General features: G+C 39.1%; 1 protein-coding gene across 1 annotated transcript; it reads left to right on the top strand.

The window, feature by feature from the left end:
* Nucleotides 1-2,756: 2,756 nt before the first annotated feature.
* LOC133607250 (uncharacterized) lies at nucleotides 2,757-23,763 on the top strand. Its single transcript, XM_061961733.2, has 28 exons — nucleotides 2,757-2,932; nucleotides 3,299-3,354; nucleotides 7,166-7,290; nucleotides 10,396-11,366; nucleotides 11,467-11,488; nucleotides 11,557-11,594; nucleotides 13,634-13,764; nucleotides 13,856-13,931; nucleotides 14,011-14,048; nucleotides 14,277-14,318; nucleotides 14,520-14,587; nucleotides 14,660-14,697; nucleotides 14,807-14,846; nucleotides 14,915-14,949; nucleotides 15,024-15,151; nucleotides 15,711-15,843; nucleotides 15,918-16,274; nucleotides 17,161-17,317; nucleotides 17,893-18,078; nucleotides 18,203-18,325; nucleotides 18,455-18,500; nucleotides 18,571-18,674; nucleotides 18,903-19,027; nucleotides 21,293-21,664; nucleotides 21,737-22,020; nucleotides 22,088-22,189; nucleotides 23,303-23,437; nucleotides 23,528-23,763. The coding sequence occupies exons 1-28, from the start codon at nucleotides 2,871-2,873 to the stop codon at nucleotides 23,608-23,610; spliced, it is 4,077 nt and encodes a 1,358-aa protein (XP_061817717.1). The 5' UTR covers nucleotides 2,757-2,870; the 3' UTR covers nucleotides 23,611-23,763.
* The last annotated feature ends 20 nt before the right edge of the window (nucleotides 23,764-23,783 follow it).

The raw sequence follows: 23,783 nt of genomic DNA, 5'->3' as shown, positions 1-23,783 counted from the left end.
ACAGCAAATCTATGCCGCCCACAAAATCTAATTCCATCTGAACTTTAAACAAAATAACAATTTGTTCTGTAGGATTTTGCAATGCAGCTGTGAGTGACAGTGACGACAAGCAGCCACAACAGATAAAACAATGTTCGTCAACACTGTTCAATTATTGTAACGTCCGTCGAGCAGGGCCAGCTCGACGTAGAGACAAGAGGGGGTAGAGAAATAATACAACAGGAAATGATGCAATATGTCACTGTATACCAGTGGCGGGCCGTGCCTTTCCCACCTAGGCCTTCAGTGATCTCCGACTTCAATGATTACCTCTCAAAATACTATAATTGATGTCACCACATGACCATTGCTGGAGAAATACTATACAGGAACACATATACACCCTGCTGTGCATTGGATCAAATAAACAGTGTGCAAAACGGGTTATTTTCTGGCGTATTCAACAATCAATTAAAACGCATCAGCAATTAAAACATATCTTATGTGGTACTGTCAAAATTAAAATTGCAAAAAACATTAAAAGTGAAAAAATAAAACATTTGAACTCACAATTTATAGCACATATTCGACGCCGTATAAGCCAGTGGTACCCCTCGTCGTCGGCTATTCTAGTGGAAATGGTGAGCATTTCCCCATTTCGTCGCCAGAACAGCTGAGATAGCTTCCAGGGTTGGCCGACATCGTCTCACAGGATGTAGTTTCTCTTTAAATATCCTTCTTGAAAATGGCCTTGCAAATATATATCTGCCACCTAATCAACGTTTTGTTCTCCTTCTCTGCTATCCATGTCTGGCTACGGCACAACGCTTCCCGCTTCCTGCTAAAGTGAAACTTGTGAATGGATACTCACTTTGGAATGAAAAGTGAGTATCCAATCACAGTCTCCTTAACATCAGGCTACTTAGATAGGCTACTGTGGCGTTATGGGGTGCATGTCTAATGCAAGGGATGTTTAACACCTTTCTTACGTCACGATTCTGGAGACCAATGAGTGTTGTCAGCAGGTTTAATAACATTGAAAAGGGTGAAACTAAAAAGACAAACAATACAGTCAATATATACATATGTTATGCAAATGTATACATATACTGTATATGCTGTTATGCTACCTTACAAGGCATGAAGAAGGTAAACAAATGGGAATTTGTTCTACCAACGCCATCTTAAATGACATCAAAAATCATCTCCAATGAGCATGACAAAGGTCTCATTTTATGCTCACAAATCGTGAATTTAGCTCACAATATTTTGGACAAAAATTAAATTACAAAGTTCAACTTTTTGTACATACAGGTGATGCAACCTTAAACAAAAGATATATGCAGTATTTCTTCAAAAAGAACCACTATTAGGTACGTGCCGGCGCCGTAAATTTCTCTGCTTGGCCTATGCAACTTCCGGTCAATAAAGTTTGATTCAAAGTACACACTTTTCAAAAATATGTTAACTGCCCTGACCACATGATGGCGACAAATACACATGTAACAATGTTAATTTAATGACAAGCATGACACTCTTTACCAACTTTTAGTAACAGAACAGCTACTGTCAACAACTTGTGATCTGATTGGCTATCACAACTGTCTCTCAACTCCATCCATCCATCCATTTTCTACCGCTTATTCCCTTTTGGGGTCGCGGGGGGCGCTGGAGCCTATCTCAGCTACAATCGGGCGGAAGGCGGGGTACACCCTGGACAAGTCGCCACCTCATCGCAGGTCTCTCAACTCTGTGTTCTCAAATTCATCCACTAACAGTCCCGATGAGTATACAATCACAGGACGCGTAAATGTCACGTTCAATGTGAGGCCAGCGAGAAGGCCTTACTGTCAACAACTTGTGATCTGATTGGCTATCGCAACTGTCTATCACTATATGTCCCCGTTCGCTTACAGAGCACACATTGTTTATTCAGATTTCATACAGCATGGCAACATAAGCTAGCTGAATTCTGATTGGATACAAACTAAAACTAAAAACAACAGCACTGGAACGAGCATAATATGTCATGAAGAGAATATGAATACTTTTAGATATTTAGGGAAAGTAAATAAACAAATAATTGTATCTTTAATTATGACCATGATTTCTGGTTACATTAGGCCAGCAGAGAAGGCATTGCTGGCCCTGACGGCACACCACTGATGTATACGTCAGCAGCCTAATTAGAAGCATTTACATGTAATTTTGAAATGGTTATTTTGTCATTTATATGCCAAATAATATATTGTGATAGATGCTATTGCAAAAGGTTGCAATATATATCGTGACATAGATTTTAGGCCCCATCGCTCATCCCTAATGCAGAATGACACATTTAGTGATTTGATCAACTAAAAAGTAATCAAATCCCGTGCAAATGTTCCATGTTAAGGATGTGATGTATCCTGGGTTAAACCAAAGGTCGCAGAGAGTCAAAAGTCTTGATGAACAGGTGCATAGCATTGCAACTGGTTGTTTGGACACTTCTGACGCATATCTCAATGGCAGCTCACGTCTGTATTGTTACTGTGGAGACAAGCATGTGTCATGTCTTCCATTCAAGACACTGGCAGTTCTACTTATCAACGACACACCCTGAAACTGTGTGGCAGCCAAATGCAATAGAATAAAACACTAACAGGGAAAAGAAACCCCCTTTTCTATTTAAAGTCATATCAACTTTACCTTTCTTGATCAGAAAAAAAGTTTTTTAAAAAGCAAGAAAAACTGTCCTACCTTATGGTGAGTTATGGAGGGGGCGTGTCAGACGTCAGCCAGCGACAGACTTCATGTGAACCGGCTAACAACAAAAGTGCTGCTTGCCTCCACTTCGATTATTTGTTTCCTAACTTTGGAAGTGGCGCAGAAGGAGTTATGATTTTATTGAAATGTTGATGAATTCATTTTTCAGCGGATCTTCTTGCACAGACCTTTTTACCTCCTTTGTCAGGTAACGTCTTTTCCAAATAGCACTGACACATGATTGAATAGTTTGTGAATATACTGTACTTAAGTGATTTATGTTATCAAACATGCACCAACTCTTCTTAAGACGTGAACATTTATTGACGATAAAGCAGTAACTGCATTTTTACATGGTACATTTGTCATAAGGCATCTCTTCTGTTTGTCCTACAAGAAAGTATAGCATCATTAGTACGCAAGAGTGGGTGTGATCAAAAAGAACTGGATGTACCCTTTTCTAATTTGATGTATCACACTGACATTTTAATTACCTATTGCGATGATGCAAATACTGTAAACAATATTTGTTGTCAAATGTCCTTAAGTGTTTTAAAACACTTGTGTGTTCTAGGGTGAAAAAGACAGGTTCACATTGGGCAAAGACCTTTCCTCTGCTTCTACTCGCAGGTAAAACTATACATAGTACCACAAAAAGCTGATTGATATGGAGCCATACTGAAAAAGAGTAATGATTCTACAATATTACAAATAAAAACCCTAATATTTCCCTTTAGAAAAAAAACTTTTTTCTTCATTGTACATTTTGTTTCTATTCTGTGCTTCCCCTAATCCCTCCTATATTATTTAGCTAACTCAGTTCTATTTTTAAGCGACAGGTGACATACTTAAAGTGACATGTCATACATCACTCATGTTATACACACGTTCCTCTTGAATTTATAGGAAACCTGTTTTTCCAGTTGTGCGAAATATTACCACACAAGGAATCCACTGCCTCCAAAGAAAGAACAAAGAGGGGAATACTAATAACCTCACACCTCAAACATGTTATGAATGTGTAAGAGAATGTCCTATATAGTCATGGCAAGCACAAAAATAATATTTTTTTTCAAGCTTTTGCAATACAGTAAGTAATGCTTCATCTTCCAGGTGATATTTGTGCTTACATCTCCAGCAATCATTTTCCACAAAAACATTGACTGTTATTTGTTTTAAAATTAGGAGTTTGAGGTCTGGGCAACAGGCTTCCAAAAGTCCAAAATGTGTTGCATTGGGAACGGAAATACATGAGCTGAGTAACTAAATTCTGGTAATGCTTAAAATGACAAAACTTTTGTAAATATTGTACACATTACATATTGTTGTGAATGTGTCTGTTAACTCATCTTGTGTGTGTGTGTGTGTGTGTGTGTGTGTGTGTGTGTGTGTGTGTGTGTGTGTGTGTGTGTGTGTGTGTGTGTGTGTGTGTGTGTGTGTGCCAAACCCCGTTTCCATATGAGTTGGGAAATTGTGTTAGATGTAAATATAAACGGAATACAATGATTTGCAAATCATTTTCAACCCATATTCAGTTGAATATGCTACAAAGACAACATATTTGATGTTCAAACTGATAAACATTTTTTTTTTGGCAAATAATCATTAACTTTAGAATTTGATGCCAGCAACACGTGACAAAGAAGTTGGGAAAGGTGGCAATAAATACTGATAAAGTTGAGGAATGCTCATCAAACACTTATTTGGAACATCCCACAGGTGTGCAGGCTAATTGGGAACAGGTGGGTGCCATGATTGGGTATAAAAACAGCTTCCCAAAAAATGCTCAGTCTTTCACAAGAAAGGATGGGGCGAGGTACACCCCTTTGTCCACAACTGCGTGAGCAAATAGTCAAACAGTTTAAGAACAACGTTTCTCAAAGTGCAATTGCAAGGAATTTAGGGATTTCAACATCTACGGTCCATAATATCATCAAAAGGTTCAGAGAATCTGGAGAAATCACTCCACGTAAGCGGCATGGCCGGAAACCAACATTGAATGACCGTGACCTTCGATCCCTCAGACGGCACTGTACCAAAAACCGACATCAATCTCTAAAGGATATCACCACATGGGCTCAGGAACACTTCAGAAAACCATCCATCCATCCATCCATTTTCTACCGCTTATTCCCTTTGGGGTCGCGGGGGGCGCTGGAGCCTATCTCAGCTACAATCGGGCGGAAGGCGGGGTACACCCTGGACAAGTCGCCACCTCATCGCAGGGCCCTTCAGAAACCACTGTCACTAAATACAGTTCATCGCTACATCTGTAAGTGCAAGTTAAAGCTCTACTATGCAAAGCGAAAGCCATTTATCAACAACATCCAGAAACGCCGCCGGCTTCTCTGGGCCCGAGATCATCTAAGATGGACTCATGCAAAGTGGAAAAGTGTTCTGTGGTCTGACGAGTCCACATTTCAAATTGTTTTTGTAAATATTCAACATCGTGTCATCCGGACCAAAGGGGAAGCGAACCATTCAGACTGTCTGTTATCGACACAAAGTTGAAAAGCCAGCATCTGTGATGGTATGGGGGTGCATTCGTGCCCAAGGTATGGGTAACTTACACATCTGTGAAGGCACCATTAATGCTGAAAGGTACATACAGGTTTTGGAACAACATATGCTGCCATCTAAGCGCCGTCTTTTTCATGGAAGCCCCTGCTTATTTCAGCAAGACAATGCCAAGCCACATTCAGCATGTGTTACAACAGCGTGGCTCCGTAAAAAAAGAGTGCGGGTACTTTCCTGGCTCACTTGCAGTCCAGACCTGTCTCCCATCGAAAATGTGTGGCGCATTATGAAGCGTAAAATACGACAGCGGAGACCCCGAACTGTTGAAAGACTGAAGCTCTACATAAAACAAGAATGGGAAAGAATTCCACTTTCAAAGCTTCAACAATTAGTTTCCTCAGTTCCCAATCGTTTATTGAGTGTTGTTAAAAGAAAAGGTGATGTAACACAGTGATGAACATACCCTTTCCCAACTACTTTGGCACGTGTTGCAGCCATGAAATTCTAAGTTAATTATTATTTGCAAAAAAAAAATAAAGTTTATGAGTTTGAACATCAAATATCTTGTCTTTGTAGTGCATTCAATTGAATATGGGTTGAAAATGATTTGCAAATCATTGTATTCCTTTTATATTTACATCCAACCCAATTTCCCAACTCATATGGAAACGGGGTTTGTATATATATATATATATATATATGTGTGTGTGTGTGTGTGTGTGTGTGTATATATATATATATATATATGTGTGTGTGTGTGTGTATGTATATATATATATATATATATATATATGTGTGTGTGTGTATATATATATATATATATATATATATATATATATATATATACACAGTGCAGGCCAAAAGTTTGGACACAACCTTCTCATTCAATGCATGGCCTGTACTGTATATTTACATACACTTGCAGCGTGTATATAAAACGATGGAGGGTTTTGAAGTTGTTTCAGAGGACTTTGAACTTAGGCTACAACGGTGACTCCCATTAGCAGCATCTTGCAAGCGTTTCTTTATCATCTTTAGAATCCTAAAAAAAAAGACATGTCTTGTCTCTCATAATGATTGTGAACAATTGGCAAAATTCCCCCAAAAGTGCAGTTCCCCTTTAAGATAGCGGTAATAAAGCCAACCTTCATCCTTTATCATTTGCTTTTTTTTTTTTTTTGCTTTTTTTTTTTACAGTTTAAAACAAACTATATTGTTGATTTAACATGAATCCTACATGAATGTGCACTTCATGTGTTTATTAATGTACTTTTCTTTGCGTGCTTAGTTTTACAGCAACTTCACTGTGGAGACCATTAATAAACAAGCTCAAGTTGGTTCTTTTTGAATTCTAATTTATAAGACTGTTAACATATTTGGCAAACTAAATTCCAACATTCAGGGAGGACAGAATATGTATCAATAAACTAGGAGTGTACAAAGTGCAGCCTGTGTTGAGCTGCAACAATTGAAAAATAGAGCAAAACGAAAGAAGAAAAACACTTATGTTAATACTAATTACTAATAACACCAATTTGTTCTTAAATATATACAGTTTTTTCGCCTTTTTAAAGAAAATATATGCATCATGCAAATTATATGGTGACATCATATTGAGACCGCCCCCACCGACACAAGTACAATAGCAATCTGTGGGAAACACTGTATACTCATGTTGACTAACTTTTTGAAACTATTCATTTTCTATACTAAATATATAATTATTTTTAAAAATATTAGTTTCATAGTCAAACTCTTTATGAACTGTACATGCAGTGTTTTAGGTAACATTTTTTTAACATGCTCTCTGTCATTTAGGCGTCAGAACACTGTCACCTGGATTCTGTTGTATGTAATACTTTTCTAGGACGTCTGTACTCAAAATAACTATACCATGTAGTAATTGTTTCTGTTTCCTCGTCAGGTCTTGCTTCCTGCAATCAGACCTCCGTGACCTCACCAATTGTGACAAGCGCTGTGTACTACATTGTTGACATTGCTGTTGATGTGACTGGGCCCAGTAAGAATGAATCAGAAATCACTTCCTGGGTATGTTTGTCATATGATCGATCATGTGTTATCTGCTAAGAAATCAAATGTATTAATTCAGTGTTATTATTTTTTAAATAATGTTTTTTAAGGGATGTGCCGATCGATTGGCCACCGATCAGTATCAGCCTAGTTTCATGAGACAGTATGAGACCGCGATTCCTGCCTTTTAATGCCGATCACAAACGCAGACACTGTATTTATTTTTAGTCCCTTAGCTAACAAGCAGCTGGCAGCTAATTATGTGTCTCAATACGCAGTGTGGAGCCGTTCCCCTAAGTTAATAATAAAGAACTTCTTTACGGCAAATAAACTGCATTTCTTAGTATCTTAAGTATAATTATTAAGTATTTTTATCACTGTAGGATGAGGTTAAACATGTTACACACTGAGATCAATAGCTAAGCTAACCGATAAGCTAGCTTTAAACAACAGGAGAAAAAAGTGCATATTAAAGTTTGATAAGTGTAGATCGAAGAGCATTACAGCAGAACAGGCCCGCGAACAGGCTCAATCTGGCCCACAAGATGAGTTTGCTAAGTGTAAAATTGAGCTGCATTTTTAAATGAAAGAAATTGTTGTTCTGAATGTGTCCACTGGATGTGGCAATAGCAATTCTGTTAGACAAGCAAATAGTCTATACCTGGCGAGCAAGTATACCAAGCAAGAGGTACACGGTAAAGTGGGGCTGCGATTCCTCCCCCTCGACCCAACGTAAAACAAACAGGAGTAAAATAAACAATTAGTAACTCAACTTAAAATGCTGCATTAGACACTGCACATTGATATTGCTCTGTGAAAATGATTGTCTTCTGTGCAATGTGTTTAGAGAAAGTGAACAGTGTGTGATATACTGCAATACTGTCAGTCTTTTGAGTTTTTATTTTTGGTTTGTTGAAATTGTTCACACATTGCACAGCTTTTCTTTTTCTATCGATACACAGTGATGCCTCCAAGGCGGGAAGTAACTCAACCGTCTTTTTTGTTCATTCCTAGATGGGCTGCGACTTCAAGTTGAATTTCTTTGTAGATACACTGAGATTAAGTCCAAGTTCATTGTGTTCTTCATGGTGATTTTGAAACTGCATCAATCTTTTCCTCAGAATTTTCAACTAACTTGAAGTGTTTTGTCAAGAGGATTATTTGTTATATATACATTTTCAGAATGTGGTTGTTCCATTTTAGGCCGAAGTAAAACAAAGAAAACAATCTGAAGTTGTCTTAGTTGTATTTTTAAATTATTATGCCATGATTTTACCCGTCTGGCCCACGTGCAAAATGATTTTCCACCATACGGCCCTAGAGCTAAAATGAGTTTGACAGCCCTGGTCTAGAGAGAGGATAATACTGATAAAACTGTTGGTGTGCCAGCATTGTCAGAGTCAGTACACAACACATACAATGCAACCGGAAAGTATTCACAACGCTTCCTTTTTTCAACATTTTGTTATTTTACTGCCTTATTCCAAAGTAGAATACATTCATTGCTGTCCTCAAAATCCTACAGACATAATCACAATGTAAAACGTTTTTAGATTTTTTTTGAAAACGTATAAAAAAACTAAAACATTACATGTAAATAATTATTCACAGCTTTTGCTCAATACTTTGTTGATGCACCTTTGGCAGCAATTACAGCCTCAAGTCTTTTTGAATGTGATGCCACAAGCTTGGCACACCTATCTTTGGGCAGTTTTACCCATTCCTCTTTACCCATTTCTCTTTGCAGCACCTCTCAAGCGACATCAGGTTGGATGGGAAGTGTTGGTTTTCATCCAGGATGTCTCTGTACATTACTGCATTCATTTTTCCCTTTATCCTGACTAGTTTCCCAGTTTCCTGCCGCTGAAAATAATCCCCACAGCATGATGCTGCCACCACCATACTTCACAGTAAAGATGATTTTGGCCTGCTGATTAGCGGTGCCTGGTTTCCTCCAAACATAATGCCTGGCATTCAAGCCAAAGAGTTCAATCTCTGTCTCATCAGACCAGATAATTTTGTTTCTCATGGTCTGAGAGTCTTCCAGGTGCATTTTGGCAAACTTTTACTAAGAAATGGCTTCCATTTGGCCACTCTACCATACAGGCCTGATAGGTGGTTTGCTGCAGTTGGTGGTCCTTTTGGAAGGTTCTCCTCTCTCCGCAGAGGAATGCTGTTGCTCTGACAGAGTGACCACCGGGTTCTTGGTCACCTCCCTGACTAGACTAAGATGAATGAAACATCCTGGATGAAAACTTCAAAGCTTCCCATTCAACCCAATAGAGCTTGAGAGGTGCTGCAAAGAGGAATGGGTAAAACTGCCCAAAGATAGGCCATTGGTGTGTTCGTATTTAAAAAGACTTGAGGCTGTAATTGCTGTCAAAGGTGCATCAACAAATTATTGAGCAAATGCTGTGAATACTTATATGCACATGTGATCTTTTATTTTTTTTAATTTTTAATACATTTGCAAAATTAAAAAATAAACACTTTTCACATTGTCATTATGGGGTATTTTGTGAAGAATTTTGTGGACAAAAATGTATTTATTCCATTTTGGAATAAGGCTGTAACATAATAAAATGTGGGAAAAGTGCAGCGCTATGTATAATTTCAAGATGCACTGTAAGAGCAGGGCAAATTGATCCAAATATTGGTGGTGTCGATACCAAGGGTAGTATCAGTATATGATAGATACTAGAGTGATTAGGTCGATATTTTTATTTTCTCAAAATCTTTCTGTTGTTTTTGTTAATGTTTACAAACTCAGAGAATAATTCCCGGAGTACTTTAAGAGTAAAAAGGATTTAAATGAGTGGTAGATAGTAGTTTTAGCTTTTGTTTACCGGTAGTTATTGTGTACTATTGACTTTGATTTGCTCAAACAATTGTATGTAATAAAAGAGAATAAGTAACTAGTTTAAATATTGTGTTGATATTGTTACACGGTCAGTAGCAGTCACCATAAATACAATTGAAACATGTACAGTTTGATGTACATGTACATGTGGTCGGTATGGGTATTGGTATCGGCCGGTCTCATTCATGGATGATCGGTATTTGAATCGGCAGCATAAAACCCTGATTAGAACGTCCTTAATATTTTTTACTTGCATTACTCAGCTCCAACAGGTGTTCCAAAACCAGCTGGAGAGTTGCCTTTTTCCGAACATTGGAAACAACCAAACAGCTACACCCACTACAATGCCGAGTACATCTGCAGACGGGACAACGACGTTGTCGCAAAACCAAAGCACAAATGCAGCAACAACAAACGCGACGCAAAGCAACTTCTCAACCATATTACAGATCAACACCACTGCAGCAACAACCGCATTGCCAAGCAACACCACTACTGCAGCAACAACAGCATTGCCAGGCAACACCACCACTGCAGTAACAACCACATTGCCAGGCAACACCACCACTGCGGCAACAACCACATTGCCAAGCAACACCACTACTGTGGCAACAACCGCATTGCCAAGCAACACCACTACTGTGGCAACAACCGCATTGCCAAGCAACACCACTACTGTGGCAACAACCGCATTGCCAAGCAACACCACTACTGCAGTAACAACCGCATTGCCAGGCAACACCACTACTGCAGTAACAACCGCCTTACCTGGCAACACCACCATTGCAGCAACAACCGCCTTTCCAGACAACACCACCATTGCAGCAACAACCACATTGCCAGTCAACCAAACCACTGCAATACAAAACATGACAACAGGTCTAACCACAATACGGAACAGCACTACTGCAACTACAATTCAAAGTACTACAAATATAGCTGCAACCACAATACAAAATAGGACTATAGCTTTCAACCCAACACAGGACAACACTCCTACTAATCCAACCATCGCACAAAACAACACTATTACTCCTTCACTTGTATTACAAAACAACCAAGTTATCATAGCTATACCCTCATCACTAATCATTGACACAGCTGAAGCTGCAACAGATGGCGCCAGCCGCAGCGTGGCTGATGAGGCCACGCCGAACACATCCATCCCTAGGGGTGAAACGGCAGAAAGATTAAATCTCAGTGCACGTTTTGTTCGAGACGTGATTCAAAGCAGGTAACATTTACTTTGTTTTTGTCATTACTGCTCTCATGTCACCGTACTGCTTTTGTGATCTTTCCGAGCAATCAAAACAATTACATTCCTCTATTTTTAGGCAGTCAAGTGACTTATTGCAGGTATGTGTCAATATAATGATCGTGTGAATGTGCATATTTTCTAACATTCTTCATTTTTTTCTAACAAGGGAGTTGAAGTCTCCTGTGCCATAAAGACTCAAATAAGGTTGGTGAGATTGAGCTGGAATTAAGGTTTATCTGGTGTTTTTTTAATACATATTTTAAGGACAATCCTGTTTTAAGGTCTTTTGTAAACAAAAAAAAGTAAGTTCAATATTCTTCTTTAATAACTGGCCACAACATTAAGTACACCAACTAATAACAGGAATGCTTTAGTTAGTTCCAGGCATAGAGGAACATCACACTAACTCTTTCAAATTCAGCATGTCTAAAAAGAAGTAGAAAGAAGCAGAGCTGATTTAATTCTATCCCTTACTTTTGACTCAGCAATTACTGATGTTTTATTAAAAAACTAGACCAAGTAGAACTATGCAGTGCTGAGACTAAGATACATAGCTAACATTATTGATACGGTATTTATCATGTGGATCTTTCAACAACTCACAATTCAATTTGATTCTACTCCTTGGTGTGACGATTCAATTCAAACAGATTCTTGATTCAACCTGATTCTGAAAGTGATGGCGCTTGTGTCATTCAAGACGTTGGTAGAGGCAGTTGTTCCACTTCTTTTAACTTTGGATGATGGCGTAACATCTGTCCTATGTTGTTACGCTTCTTTTAGCTGCTTGTGATGGCGTAACACGTGGGCGCTGCTATTTGAAGTGTTCCCAAAGTACTTGATTTCCATTTTACAGTTTTTCCACACTGTCACACCATGTCACACTCTTTTTTTTACCCAGAACGTGTGTAATCGGAAGCGAGACCAAACATTTTGCCTTCAGTGAAGACAAGGCTGATGTTTTTTAAATTATAATTATTATTATTATTATTATTAGCAAGATTTAAAGCTAGCTAACTCACATTTGTCAAACTCAAGGACAAGTCCACCACATAGTTTCATGTGGCCCGTGAATGCTTAGAAATAATGTGGGTAAATAAAGCACTTTGTCTTTCTAACTAAGTGTTACCGTTCTTTCAATTTTGACAAAAGAAAATGTAAAAAACACAGGGGTGTCCAAACTTTTTCCAGTTTTGGCCGCATACCTAAAAACTGAAGGATGCGGGGGCCACTTTGATACATTTTGTCATCAAAGATACTAAAACAATACAATGTTGGTACATTTATATATGCTAAAATATCTAAACAAAACATCCACATTTTAGCTTTGTTACCCATCCATCCATTTTCTACCGCTTGTCCCTTTTGGGGTGGTGGGGGGTGCTGGAGCCTATCTCAGCTGCATTCGGGCGGAAGGCGGTGTACACCCTGGACAAGTCGCCACCTCATCGCAGGGCCAACACAGATAGACAGACAACATTCACACACTAGGGCCAATTTAGTGTTGCCAATCAAGCTATCCCCAGGTGCATGTTTTTGGAGGTGGGAGGAAGCCGGAGTACCCGGAGGGAACCCACGCAGTCACGGGGAGAACATGCAAACTCCACACAGAAAGATCCCAAGCCCGGAATTTAACTCAGGACAATACTCAGGACCTTCGTATTGTGAGTGCACATGCACTAAAATAGTCTAATATCGAACCATAACTCCATTAAGATGTTTAATACTTCTTATTATTATTCTTTAATACCTATTATTATTATTATTATTATTCCGCGAACTAAAACATTTGAGGGCTTTAGCACACTTAAACTATCCAGATCTTGCAAAAACATTGTACGCATGTTAATAATCACAGGACACACACCATCGGTCGTTTTGTTTGTCAGGTCCCATTTATGGAGGATCCTTTGTTTTTGTTCATTTTTGTAATGTTTTAATCCAGGAGATGTTAAGTTTGTCTGTAGAACCTGTCGCGAGCCAATAAAAAAAATGAGCTGGGGGCCGCACTTTGGACACCACTTTATTGGCATATATTCCATACACTTTTTGTTAAAATAAAAAATAAATATATGTCATATATTCTAATGTAAGTTATCCAAATATGTAGTAGTATAATGAGACGATTGTACATTAATATTTGTGTATATTTTCACAGTTACAAGCGTCTCACAAAGTGCAGCCATAACTGCGATGTGGCTCTCAATGAAAGGGAGTCTGACACCTCTTTTCTAACTGTTTAGAACGACCAACTGCTTGGTGACGCTGGCGTTGAAGCAGAGCGTGCTGCCATGTTGCATCCTGCAAACACTCTGCACAGCTGGTACAAATTCATCTGGCATCCACGTGGTGGCAAGGAGAGCAAATCGTTTAAGTGAGTGCTGAATATTGATCCAATAAAATGACCCAAATAATGTTCTTATCTCCAGTTCACACATAACCAGTTTTGTCCCACTTTAAAATAGCTCTACTGAATCATAACTGCAGCAGTGATCAATTAGAGGAAAACATCTGTATCTATAATTCAACTAATTCAACCTGGTAAGCTGATTTGTATTAAATGTTACCATTCCAAACTAAGATTATTGAAATTCAAAACAAATTGTGAATGTAATTTCAGTGAAGATTCAGCGTTTGGGGCGCCCCCGTGTGGTTCAAGTGAGCATTAATAATGCAATTTTATAAATACTTCATATTTTAATTGACATGCTTCTGACAGAAGTAGAGAAAATGTGAACTTGACACAAAGAAAACTAATACTGTTGCAGATGAAATACATTTAAAATACAGCTCTCTTAAACAATAGTACCCGAACTGTGACTAGTGAAGACAAATAAGTGTTATTACCTCCACATACAATTTATAACCATGCTATCACTTCGACAGATATTAATAACTGCAGCTGCTTGTCTTACTGCAATGGGACTGGTAAGTACAACGTATATTTATAAATATACAGTATATATATATATGTATATATATATATATATATATATATATATATATATACATATATATATATATATATATATATATATATATATATATATATATATATATAGTTTGTAATTTGTGTATATACACACAGAATACAGTATGTGATTACCAGACTTTTCTTTTACTTTTAAGATGCATATTACACTTTCGAAATATCAATAAAAAACCCAGAGATGAATGTCTCCCATCTTTTGTCGCTGGTAAGCTCACATGCATATTTTGTAGCCACATAATTGTCATCTGTTCCTCAGGCTATAAACTTTTGTTTACAGATTTCCCAGTTGAACCAGAGCTGCTCTCCAACAGTAAAGTACTAATCATTGTACATTTCCCTTATCTATCCATCCATCCATTTTCTACCGCTTGTCCCTTTTTTTTCTGTTATTTTGAGTCTAATACTAGGACCTTTTTGTTTATAGTGTGACCTGCTCTTCGTCCACCATTGCTAATGAATACAAGGTAAGCAGCCAGATGCCATATTACATTACCGGTAATCCTGCAGTGACTACTTTGTCATTTCCACTTAGAATGCCACCCTGGACTGTGGACAAGCTGCAGCAAAGTGAGTTGAATTAAATCATCAATAATATCACCAAAAACGAAATAATCCAACATTGACATATTTGATACTTTCAGCCCTCAGATATGCAGAGGGATTTTACACTTGGCTGAAGAAGTTGCTGTCTGTAACGTGTCTGCAGCCATAACAGCTGTGTTTCAGTCCCAGGAGAACATTACGTTTGATGGACGAACAACCAGGGCAGGTATGTAGTAAAAGTGAATGCATTTTCACATGCTCTACTTTACTCTAAATACATGAGGACAATTTAGTAGAAAAGTGTACAAAAAGTTAAACACCAAGTCATTGCTGTTCCTCTTTTCCTTTGAGAAGACACAGCAAAAATAAAGCAATAGATAGTACATCATAGTACTTTATTGATTCCTTCAGGAGAGTTCCCTCGGGAAAATTAAAATATAGCAATATCAAACCTCAAATTTTGTTTTGAATCGTGTTTTTGTTTTTGAATCGTACGAAAACCGAATCAAGTCTTGCAATGAGAAATAATGAAAATCTGATCCAGACCATCAAAAATATTAACACAAACACATTTTATTGAGACTTTTATAGAGACCAATCACATAAATTAATTGAGAAGCACTGAATTACATCAAGCATGCTGGTGATTGAAGGCCATTATTTTCACCAAAATCTGACTTTAGTGGTTTGACTTGAGAGGTTCTAATGTTGTTTCAAGACCTCAGTAATGTAGTTTCCTTGGTATTAGTATTATTATTATATTGTTGGTATTTTATGTCTTGCAGCTTTTTGTGGACCTTCAAATTCCAGTGAGAATCTTCTGGACTCCCAGCTGACATGGATCAACACTAACCTCCAACATGCAGACTTTTGCACGGCAGAGGAAGGATCTTCTCCGTTCTTCTTCACTCAAAAATGGTAAGAAACTTTTCATCGTAGTTTCTCTGAGATGTCAAATGTTCTTGCAACATCTGAACTCATTTGCCCTGCAGCCAAGCGGGGAAAAACGTAGTGGTGCAGCTGAAGGAACAATGCGTTCCCATGGTGTCAACCACCGCCGGTCCGAATGTGACAATCGACCAACCAAACACAACTTCATTCCCAGTGAACACGACCACCCCGTCTAATGGCACAGCTGCTAATGACGCCGAGAGTCAAGCCAGTGCTCTCCTTGAGCTGACCAATGACGTGTCCAGACTCAACGCCAGTCAGGTAGACCAGCTCGTGTCTCAGCTTGAGGCTCTGCTGTCTGGGCCCAACGTCAGCCTGGCTTTGGCCAACACATCCATCCACATCGTCAGCAACCTGCTGGGCGCCACTCCTGAGACGCTGGCACAATCCTCCGACAGGTTACCTTCGCGTCTTCTACTTGGAATTCACTTTAAACACCACATTACAACACTACTTTAATAAAATCCCAGTTGAATCCACAATTCTGCATTAACAAAGATAATAATGCTGACAGGAATTCTAGCGTTCAAGTTTTGTAACTTAATGTTTGCACCTGTCGCACCGCTGTATTGGCATAATCAAAGGTTACCAAACTTTATTACTAATTTTTAATGTTAAAAGCATAGGAAGTGTTTATAAGTGTGTGTGAAAGCAGTGTGGAGGGCTTATAAAGACCTGAAATGCATGTAATCATGAAAATCATAAAATAGTGCCACTACTTTACGGAAATATACTTACCACAGAGGGGTCTGAAGCATAACCCCCCGCTAATCGAGTGAACACAAACAGTAATCCATTACAAAAGGTTTGACAAAGAACAAAACGTACACTTTTTATTTAATAATTTTACAATAATAATGTAAATCCAATAAGCTTGTTCCATATACCCAAAAATATGAACACAATACACATTTTATAGAGAATAATTACAGCTACAGAAAACCATGCCAAATTTATATAAATAACGGGACAAGCGGTAGGAAATGGATGGATGGATGAATAAATGAGGGTTTTACCATCACTTGTTAGTGACGTACGAAAGGAAAATGAGAGCCACATTAATGCCACCTTTGTACTTCAAGTTTTTTCTTGAATTCATTAGTGTTTCTCACCTTCTTTATCCAAGTGCTGGCACTTGCAACTTAGTTTGTAGTTTGCTGTATGATAACCAACACAGTATCCTGTAAAAACCTGGGGCAAAATGTTGGCATTTAGTTTGATGTTTAAGTCTGTCAGTTTCTAAACACGTTGACTGAGTTTTTATTTCTGTCAAATTTTCACCAGAATTATTGGAATTGTTGAAACGGTGGGCTTCAAGGTGGTCCTGGAAGGTGAAAGCCAGACTCTCCTGGCATCTGATTTGGCTCTGTCTGCCCAACCAGTGGTTGGGAGTAACTTTCAGGAAGTCTTCTTCTCCATCTCAGACCCTAGCGATGTACAGGTATGACACATTGTAGCCGAGTCCTAACTGGACTGGGGACTCCTTCATGCTCAATGACAGAAAAAGCTTCATGAGGTAGTCACCTGAAATGGTTTTCATTTCACAGGTGTTTTTGAAGCTCATAACTTTAAGAGTGTGCAAAGCATTAATCAGAGCAAAGGGTGTCTATTTTGAAGCAACTAGAATATAAAACATGTTGTCAGTTATTTCACCTTTTTTGTTAAGTACATCACTCCACATGTGTTCATTCATAGTTTTGATGCTTTCAGTGACAATCTACAATGTAAATAGTCATTAAAATAAAGGAAACACATTGAAAGAGATGTGTCCAAAGTTTTGTCCTGTACTATATATATATATATATATATATATATATATATATATATATATACAGTATACTTATATTTTTTTGTGTGTATATATGTATATATATATATATATATATACACACAAAAAATGATTGCTTTGGTTTTTTGCTGAGACCAGGGGTCTTGGGCTGGAAAAGGTTGGTGACCACTGTCGTAAAGCAAGAAAAAACTCAACCTCTGGTGATATAATGTGTTTTTTATTATGTGTGTTGCATTTGTCTGTTTCAGGTACGAGGAGATTTTGGCTTAGGAAGGAATGTGAGGAACGACTCGTCCATCCCTCAGGGTTCCGTCATACTTCCCCCATCTCTGACACAAAATCTCACCTTCGAGGAGCAGCAGCTGGTCTCCAGAGTCCACTTCAACTTCTACCAGAAAAGCACCGTATTTCAGGTGTAGTGCCATCTTTTCTATTCAGTGTCATTTTCATACCGACTTCTTCCCATTTTAAATCAACTTTATTCATGCTGATTTACTTCCACATTGAAGTCATTGTTTTATGTCTACGGTCGCGCAGGACAGATCTTTAGGAACACGTCGACTCATCAGCGGCATCCTGGGCGCCAGTGTGGCAAACATTACGCTAACGGGCCTCCAGGACGATGTTGTGATTCGCCTGAGGAACACTGAGCCCATTCCTGTGAGTGTTTTTGCTGAAAACCATAAACATCTGCTGAAAAATAGATTGTGGCCTCTGGCAAACTGGGATTATTATCACCCCAATAAAACAACCTTTTAACACCAGATGTTGTCCCTCCCCAAACTACAGGCTAATTATGTGGCTTCGTGCGTCTTCTGGGACTTTGCATTAAATGGTGGGTGTACATTTTAAAATATCACCATGACATGAGAAGCATGAAACAACAAATTGTTCTCCATTGGCAGAAGCATCCGGTGGTTGGAACACAAACGGCTGTCGTGTCCAAAGCAGCACAGACAATTTGACAGTTTGTGGCTGCAATCATCTCACCAGCTTTGCAATCCTGCTGGTAAGATTTACAACAAAAATTAGAACGCTCACATCCTCCACTATTGTCATTTTCCGTTTTTGTATCTTTTGATTTTGAAATTGCATTTAAATTACTGCCCTCTAGTGGTTCATTTTAATATTTTTTTGATGCAGTTGCTGTACTAAATCTCCTGTACCTATTGTTGTGGCTGTTGAGTATATACAAAAATGTGTATAAATATAGTATAAATACAATACATGTGTACAGGACCTGGCCAGGCAGCCTCTAACCAGTCGAGTCCAGGCCACCATCCTGACCTTCATTACATACATTGGCTGTGGGATCTCCGCCATTTTCCTGTCCTTCACGCTCCTCACATACTTGGCCTTTGGGTACGACACACTACTACTACTACTACTACTACTACTACTACTACTACTACTACTACTACTACAGTGGAACCTTGATTATGAACTTAATTGGTTCTTGATCATGGTTCGTAAATCAAAACGTTTGTTTACTGAAACCAATATCTCCATAAGAAACAGTGTCAATATGACACAAGTCCATATTTTAGTACAATTTTGTACACTTTCAACACAATATCCAGTTGTATACAGTACTGCATATCAAACATAGTAAGGGTGTGATGAATCAACTTTCTATTTTTTAACAAGCCAAAACAAGAAGAAGCAGTTGCTGTTTTTTGTCAACACGTCACACGCACAGAAGTCCCTTTGGTGCCCTCACAAGCGATCAGAAATCACAAAAATCCTTAATTTTAACAACGATATTGCTACAATAATAAAAAAGTAAAATCCACATACATCAGTGCTTCTCAATTATTTTCTTCCCTCCCCGGTAGAAGAACTTATGTCGCTTCCCCCCGCCCACTTTCCATTGTGACTATAAATGGCATCCTTTGTCTATAACATAGTTATAAGTACACTTCAGCACAACATTGTATCCTTAACATTAAAGAAAACAACACACTGGTCCTTCTTCGTCTCACACTGCAGTCTCAGTGAAGCCAGGCGCTACAAACGCTTCGTCATACAAAAAAAAAGCATGTTCCCTGTGGTCACACGAAGGTGTATTTGGCTTCCGCCATCAGTGTGTGAATGTGATGTATAATAAGGGACAGCGTGGCGCAGTTGGGAGAGTGCCCGTGCCAGCAACCTGAGGGTTCTTGGTTCGATCCCCAGCTTCTACACTGCAAAAAGTCAGTGTTCAAAAACAAGAAAAAAAAATTCAAAAATTAGGGGTATTTTATTTGAACCAAGCAAAATTAAAAATTTGGCTTGTCAAGACTTTCCAAAACAAGTAAAATGAGGTAACTTCAATGAACCCCAAAATACCTTAAAATAAGTATATTCTAACTAATAACAAGTGCACTTTTCTAGGTAGAAAAAAAAAAAAGAGACTTTTTTGCTCAATATGTTGAAAAATATTCTTAAATGAAGTAAATGCTAGTGTCATTATCTTGACTTAATGATATGCACTTGGCATTACATTTCTTGAAACCAGCAAACTTAACACTAAAAACTAATTTATTGTTCTTAATCGAAGGCAACAAGGCAACCGCTTGTTACTCTTGGGGTCTCCTAGCCGCTCAGGCAAATCATATGGTCTAAAAATGCATTTTTCCATCGACAACATGACATCATCGCGCCAAGTGCGTGCTCTTTCAGTCAATTAGTGCGCATATATACAGCCCGGCCCCCGGCCAAAAAATGTTTAATTGTAATTTTGAAGATTTTATCTGAACGTGCATGAACTATTTCTGTTCAAAATTGTTAGAAATGTCACATGTTAAATGTTTAAATATTAACTGTCAGTTTACTGTACTGTGCCAACTGTACTACTATTTAAGTACGTATTTTCTATTGTTTCATAGAAAATAAAACAGCAAAGTCTATTTGGCTGTCATCTGTTTTAATTATGAGACCCAATTGTGCCAAAGTCATGTTTTTTTTTTCATGCTTAAAAAGAAATGATTACTTTAGAAAAGTAGTTTTATACTTGTGAGTGTTGATAACACAGCTTTGCAACACTTGATATTCTACTTTCAAGCATGTTTTACTCAATATAGGTAATCAAATTTCAGCAACAAGTTGTATGTAATATCTTACTGAGATCATTTAGGACCAAAACCCTTAAAACAAGTAAAACACTAACATAAAATCTGCTTAGTGAGAAGAATGATCTTATCAGACAGAAAATAAGCAAATATCACCCTTATTTGAGATATTTAATCTTACTTAGATTTCAGTTTTTGCAGTGTACCAACCTAGTCATGTCCGTTGTGTCCTTGAGCAAGACACTTCACCCTTGCTCCTGATGGGTCGTGGTTAGGGCCTTGCATGGCAGCTCCCGCCATCAGTGTGTGAATGTGTGTGTGAATGGGTGAATGTGGAAATAGTGTCAAAGCGCTTTGAGTACCTTGAAGGTAGAAAAGCGCTATACAAGTATAACCCATTTAACATGTATAACCCATAATGTTCCAGGTAGAGTAAAACGCTATATAAATACAGACCATTTACTATTTTAGATTAAAAGTTCATCAATCGAAAGGGGGTTCGTAAATGGAGGTTCTACTGTACTACTATATGCATTATAGTAGGTTCACTGACATTTACTGTCCAACAACTTTGCAGAAAACTGCGCAAGGACGTCCCTTCCAAAATCCTGATCCAGCTGTGTCTGGCTCTCCTGCTGCTCAACCTGGTCTTCCTGGTGGACGCCTGGCTGGCTCTGTACGAGGACACCTTGGGTCTTTGCATCTCCACTGCTTGGTTCCTTCACTACTTCCTGCTGGTGGCCTTCACCTGGATGGGCCTGGAGGCGGTGCACATGTACCTGGCCATCGTCAAGGTCTTCAACACGCACATCTCTCGCTACATGCTCAAGTTCTCTGTGGCGGGCTGGGGCGTCCCCATGATCGTGGTCATCGTGGTCATCGCCGTGGACAAGGACAATTACGGCCAGGTGTCCTACGGGAGGTTTTCTGACGGCACAACTGACGACTTGTGAGTTTGGCGCCTAATATTTGCGACGACTCGTACGGACATCTGCCAAGGAAACGCGTTTGTCTCCCGCAGCTGCTGGCTGAGAAACGACGTCGCCTTCTACGTGGCGGTGGTGGCCTACTATTGCGTCATCTTCCTCTTCAATTTCACCATGCTGGTCGTGGTGCTGGTGCAGCTGTGCCGCATGAAGCGGGACAACCCGCACAACTCTCAGCACCGCACCACAGGGCAGGACGTACGCAGCGTGGTGGGCATCACCTTCCTGCTCGGCCTCACTTGGGGCTTCGCATTCTTTGCGTGGGGGCCCGTCAACCTGCCTTTCATGTACCTCTTTGCCATATGTAACTCCTTCCAAGGTGAGCCCCACACTCGATGCAATCTACGCTTTCTTCTCAACAACCAAGTCATCTTTCTTTGCTGCAGGGTTCTTTATATTCGTGTTCCACTGTGCGGCGAAGGACACAGTGAGGAGACAATGGCGGACTTACCTCTGTTGTGGCAAATTGAGACTGGCAGAGAACTCGGGTGCGTGTCTGGCGTTGTCTTGGGACATTTGATATTCATAATCTTCAAAGCCAAACAGGACATGAAAGTCCTTCAGTTTGGCTGAAAAAAACTGGATACATTTTTATTGCAACGCATTCCTCGAACTTCAGTCCGAAACATTTTAATTTTGGGAGGGTTTTGGACCGTTTTAAAAGCCTTATGATCAGACATGTTTAAATGAATGAAGTAACTCATACTGTGCAAATTAATACTAATTGACAACTCTGACATAATTTCATCAAAAGGCCTACAAAGGGTTAAAAAACAACTAAACCTTACACGTTTGGTATTTTTATTTAGGGCTGAAGTTGATTGAGAGATTTGAGCCAAAAAAGTACAAGTCCTAGAAAAATGTAGGACTTAATTGTTGTTTGGCTTTGGGGTATTGTTACGTTTGTTCATTGTAGGGGTAGTTGTGACCCCTAGATGTGGGGGACAGCGCCTGGCATGCAGGTAAAAATATTCATAAACAAAGAGAGTGCAGCAGGAAAGTGCACAGAAAGCATAGGGACAGCGATGCAGAACTTAAGCTACAAAGCAGCAACCATGAATGGGAAGCATGGCAAAGCAATTACAAACACAAAGCAAACCAACACGAAACAATGTTCCAGCAGCAAGAGGCAGGTGAAGATGGCACACAAACCCTCTTAATTAGCAATCAGGGACAGGTGAGTCCACTGATCGGCCGCTAATCAAGAGCAAGTAAGGGAATCAGTGCTCAGAGGCAGGGAATAAAGTCACTGCAAGCCAGCATACACACATAACAGTTCCAAAACTAGAATAAGAACGCTAGACAGGAACTAGAACACCAAACATACAAAAATACGGACCAAAACAAGATATGACAGGTCATGACAATTGTCTGCCGGTGTATCGTACACCTGCTAATTAATTAAAAATTGCTGTTTAAAAATTAAACATAAAAATAAACCATGTACAATTGAGGAATAACAACAATAATGATGGCCAAAAATACTCAAAGAAAAAAAGTCAGCCTTTTGTCCCCTGAGGGTGGAATAAAAATAAAATTCCAGTTGGAAGTTGCACCACCAACATGGGTTAATTCTGGCTCACTTGACTTACATGTTGAAGAATGGAGTCGCACGGCAACACAGAAGACGGGCAAGAAGAGGTCTGTGACCAGAGTCACGTCCCTGCCGTCCTCCACGCCGTCCAACAGCTCGTCCGCTTTCCTCAGTCACAACCTGGAGCAGACTTCAGGCATAGGTGAGCAGAAACATGTGGCCAAGGTATCACCACGGTCCTCGTGGCAATGTAAATGTTACTTACTGTAACAACTGTGGTATTGTGTTACAGGAAGCCCGTTCGACGACGCAGTCATTACTGCTGACGAACAACCCAGCACTGTCATCCTTGACAACACAGAGTCCAGGACTTAACATTGAAGTGTTCTGTTTGTTCCTTCACTGTCTCATGACTGATGTTGTGTAACCACACAATCACTTTGAACTTTCAGCAAGGCTAAAAGAGGAGACTTATAAAATCTGTTTTTGCTCAATTGAGAACAAAGTGGCGAGTGTTTACACTGCAGTATTTTTTATTGCACACACAC

Source organism: Nerophis lumbriciformis, linkage group LG09 (genome assembly GCF_033978685.3).
Source record: "Nerophis lumbriciformis linkage group LG09, RoL_Nlum_v2.1, whole genome shotgun sequence".
Lineage (NCBI taxonomy): Eukaryota > Metazoa > Chordata > Actinopteri > Syngnathiformes > Syngnathidae > Nerophis > Nerophis lumbriciformis.
This window is presented reverse-complemented; position numbering and strand designations above follow the sequence as displayed.